Source organism: Arachis ipaensis, chromosome B09, assembly GCF_000816755.2.
Source record: "Arachis ipaensis cultivar K30076 chromosome B09, Araip1.1, whole genome shotgun sequence".
Taxonomy (NCBI): domain Eukaryota; kingdom Viridiplantae; phylum Streptophyta; class Magnoliopsida; order Fabales; family Fabaceae; genus Arachis; species Arachis ipaensis.
This window is the reverse complement of record NC_029793.2, coordinates 96,797,237-96,801,548: the sequence shown is the minus strand read 5'-3', so window position 1 is coordinate 96,801,548 and position 4,312 is coordinate 96,797,237. Positions and strand designations below refer to the sequence as shown.

General features: G+C 40.4%; 1 protein-coding gene across 1 annotated transcript; it reads left to right on the top strand.

The window, feature by feature from the left end:
* On the top strand, positions 233-994 carry LOC107615716. The gene has a single exon (XM_016317755.1). The coding sequence runs from the start codon at positions 233-235 to the stop codon at positions 992-994; it is 762 nt and encodes a 253-aa protein (XP_016173241.1).

Genomic DNA, 4,312 nt, shown 5'->3' with positions numbered 1-4,312 from the left:
AGGAAACCAACAAAACCAAGGCCAAGATCAGAAACCTCATAATCCCAACCAGTACACCTACCAACAATCCAATCCAGGATCATATCAGCATCCATACAATAATTCTTCTTAGCCACCATACCAAGCCCAAGCCAATCAGTCTCAACATCTAATTCCCAATCCACCATCTGAAGATAAACTATCCAGGATCAAAGCTATGCTCACCAACCTTTGCAAGGAAGTCCAAGACAACATGAATTTCAAGGAAAAAGTGAGAGGTAGTATGAAAAGCCGAGGAGAGATTATTAAGAACCTCGAATCTCAAGTAGGGCATCTTTCACAGCAGATTTCGAAGTCCACTGATAGTTTTCCAAGTGACAATGAGAAAAATCCAAGAGGGAAAATGAAGAAGGTGAGATGGGAAGAGTGTAAGGCAGTTACTCTTGCAAATGAAGAAATCCTGGAAGAAGATACCAGCAAGCCAACAGAGCACAGCCAAGGAAGTTCCCAGGGCAACTTGGAGAAAAAAGAACAAGGAAATGGATCTGTACAGAGGAAAGAACCAACAAGGAAGGAAATGCTAAAACCTTATGTGCCAAGGGCACCATTTCCCCAGAGACTCATGGGAGGTGAGAAAGAAAATTCATACTTAAGATTCCTAGTCATGTTTGCATCTCTCAGTGTCAACATTCCCTTTATCAAAACCCTCCAACAGATGCCTACATACATCAAGTGCGTGAAAGAGTTGCTGACCAAGAAAGGAACCTTGAAAGGGGGACAAACAGTGATGATGAACAAGGAATGTAGTGCCCTCATCAAGAAGGACTTACCTCTGAAGAAAAAAGATCCGGGGAGCTTTCATATCCCCTGTGCCATAGGAGATACAAGAATTAACAGAGGATTCTGTGATCTAGGAGCTAGCATAAATGTGATGCCTCTATCTCTCATGAAGAGGTTGCAAATCAATGAACTGAGATCCACAGATGTATTCATCCAATTGGCTGATAAGACGTAGAAGCAAGATGAAGGAGTAGTCGAGAATGTATTGGTCAAAGTGGGAAATTACTTCCTCCCCACTGACTTTGTTATTCTAGACATGGAAGAAAGTTACCTCCATCCCATTATTCTGGGGAGACCATTTCTAGCCATTGCTAGAGCACTCATAGATGTGGAACAAGGAGAGTTAATCCTGAGAATACATGATGAACATCTCACCTTCCATGTTTTCAAACCTACATCTGAATCTGAGCCAGAATCTAAAGAGCCGAAGGATGATCACAGCAACATGTGCTTCGAGGAAAGCAACAGTGAACCGGAAGCAGAGCCCCTGAAATAATCCTTAGTGAACAAGCAAGAATTTCAAGAGATACAGCAACCAAGGGAGTTCAAGAAAGAGTTGAAGCCACAAGAATCAGAAAGAGCAGCTAACAAGGACTTCCCTAACACAAGAGTCACTGGAGCACTGCAAGAAGAAGAGAAAATAGTTGTGAAGAAATTTCCAAGGAGATGGAGAAACAAGAAGATTCCTACAAAAGGTTTTTCCCCTGGAGACAAGGTGATATCAATACACCATCCACCAATCCCACCCCAGCTTCCAAGCCTTCCATCTCAGTTACCTCAAGTATTCACAATCAGAAAGGTCCTTTCCTTGGAACATTTATAAATCATCAAGGAATCAAGTGGTGAAAGCTTCACTGTGCGAAGAGAGGACATGAGGCACTACAATCCACCCTGACAGAGACCGACCATCAAGCTAATGACGCTAAAGAAGCGCTCCATGGGAGGCAATCCATGCTTTAGTTTATTGCTTTCACTGCTTTGATATGAATAATCACTAGTTTACTAAGATGGATTCAAGCTTTCAGAGACAAAGTGAACACTTGAATAGGATATCTTGAAGCATGTGATCCATCTCTAAGTTTGGTGTGCCTACAGGCACCCTAAAATGTTTTTCAAATAGTAATGATCATATAGCCCTCTTGATATATGCCTAATTGTTTTCTTGGAGTATATAGCCAAACCTTAAGTTTGGTGTTCTATATATACTAAGAACACAAGTGATGAGAGTCAAATTTGATTTAAGTCTTGAATTCATGAAGTGCAACTAGGTTTTACATTTTATTTTTAGTTCAAGTTTAAATTCAGAAACAAAGTGTTTCTCATAATGATTTAATCAAAGGTGACAAGAATGTTGTAAGATTTCAAAGACATCACTTGGTGGAAATAATCCTTTGAACCACATTGCCAAACATTAAGTTTGGTGTCCACCAAGAATAGAAATGCACACATGGAGTCATGGCTGATTGAACACCCATGAGGCACACTAGTCAACTCTTTAGTTTTAAATTTAATTACAGCAGGTCATGTGTTTGCTGCCACCTTTTTTATTCATATTTCTTTCCTTTTTGTGATGGATAGGCATGCAGAGGAATAAAGGGATGAAAGAGAAAAGTTAATGAAGGGCACGGTCAATATGAAGACAAGAAGTGGGTCCCATGGCTTGGAATATATTCCTTGGGGAATATAAATCTGCACACTACTTGGGAGGTGCACCACACCTAAATGACTGAGCCACATGCCCAAGGAAAAGGCAAATTTTGTCCTCATTCAACTTTACATGCATACCACTCATCCTTACCCATTCACAAAGCACCCTAACTGTCCAAACTTCATCCATAATTGCTATATATAGCTTTCACCTGGACCGTGTCTCATAGCTCCAACTTTAACCTTCCTGCACTCATAAAGTTAGTCTTGTGTCCTTAAGGTTCAAAGTCACAACCGTGCTTCCTTATGCTTCAAACCCTTCTTGTCTCATTGAGTTCATAACCTCACTTCACTCTCAAACCATCTTTTCATCTCAAATTGCACTACACTAGCTAATCTTCATTACTACTTCTCTACCTTTACTCTATCAAATACTAAGATAACCATGGCATCTTCATCAGGCGACAAAGGAAAAAAAGGGAAAGAAATACAATATATATGGATGAACTCCAAGGGAATATTGCCAGAAATCCCTTTCTAGCTGCCCGAAGGTTAATGCCCAGAAATAAGAGAGAAGATAAGAAAAAGGAAGTGGGAGGCACTCACTAACCCGATCACCAGGATCAATGCCAACATTTTAAGGGAGTTTTATGCTAATACAACAAGGATGAACACAACAATTCCCACTACTTACAAAAGCTATGTAAGGGGTGTGGAGGTTGATTTTAGCCCGAAGAGCATCATGAAGGTTCTGGGCCTAAGGGCAGCATATTTTGATGAGCTTGGTTATGAGGAGAGAATAAATGGTAATCCAGATTATGATAAAATTTCTAGTGATATCTGTGTGATTAATACTGCTTGGAAGAGGGATGCTTCTGGAAGACACCAACATCTGAGAAGGAAGGATCTCGCCCCTAAAGCAAAAGGGTGGTATGAAGTTATAAGAAGATCAATTTTGGGCACTGTTAACACATCAGAAGTCAACAAAGAAAGGTATCATGCTGCATTGCATTATGGTAGGAGGGGATATAAAATTCTATGAAATCATTGTAAAGGACATTCAAAAGAACTCTGAAGAAAGTTCAGCTGAATCCTGGCTTCAATACCCAAGCACCATCATGCGGTTATGCATAAAAGCCAGGGTACCATTAGAGGATAAAAATCTAATTTCGCTGAATCCAGGCATGCCAATGACCTTGGAAACGATGATGAATGTTACAGTTGCCCGGCCACGGAGGAGACCACAAAGAAGGGAAGGAAGAGAAGAACCACAAGAAGAGGAACAACAGGAAGAACCACAAGGAGAAGAACAAGAAGAAGAGCCACAAATCACATCTCAAACCACCATGGATTTAAGCCATATTCAATATGCCATTACAGAAATGTCCCAGAAATATTTGAGGGCTCAGCATGAGCAATATATGAGAGCTTAAGAAGATTTCCAAGTAAAACTATTGGAGCAGCACAGGGAGCAATCAAATCAATTCCAGGAGTCTTTCAGTAAAATATCTGAATGACAAGATCAGCTTGAGGAGTATCTCCAAGACCTTATGCAATGGAAGGATCTTTATCATACAGATGGGGAGGCCTGGAATAAGGACATAGTGGAATATGATTTAAACACTTAAGCAAGACTAGACTATATAACCCGCAACATGCCACTATTAAATAGAGAAATCAAATCATATGAAGAATGCACTGAACTGCAGGAGGTACACCTGGTTAAAGCAAAAAGCAATCAGAAAAGAATGAAGCAACACTTGGTGGATACTGGACTGTAGAATGAGGAGAGATTTGGGACTGAAGAACAGTTGAAAGAAAGAAGAAGCAAGAAGAAGCAAGATGC

Excerpts from the sequence above, each read along its gene's own strand:
- LOC107615716 (XM_016317755.1), top strand. The coding sequence starts at position 233 with ATGAATTTCAAGGAAAAAGTGAGAGGTAGTATGAAAAGCCGAGGAGAG.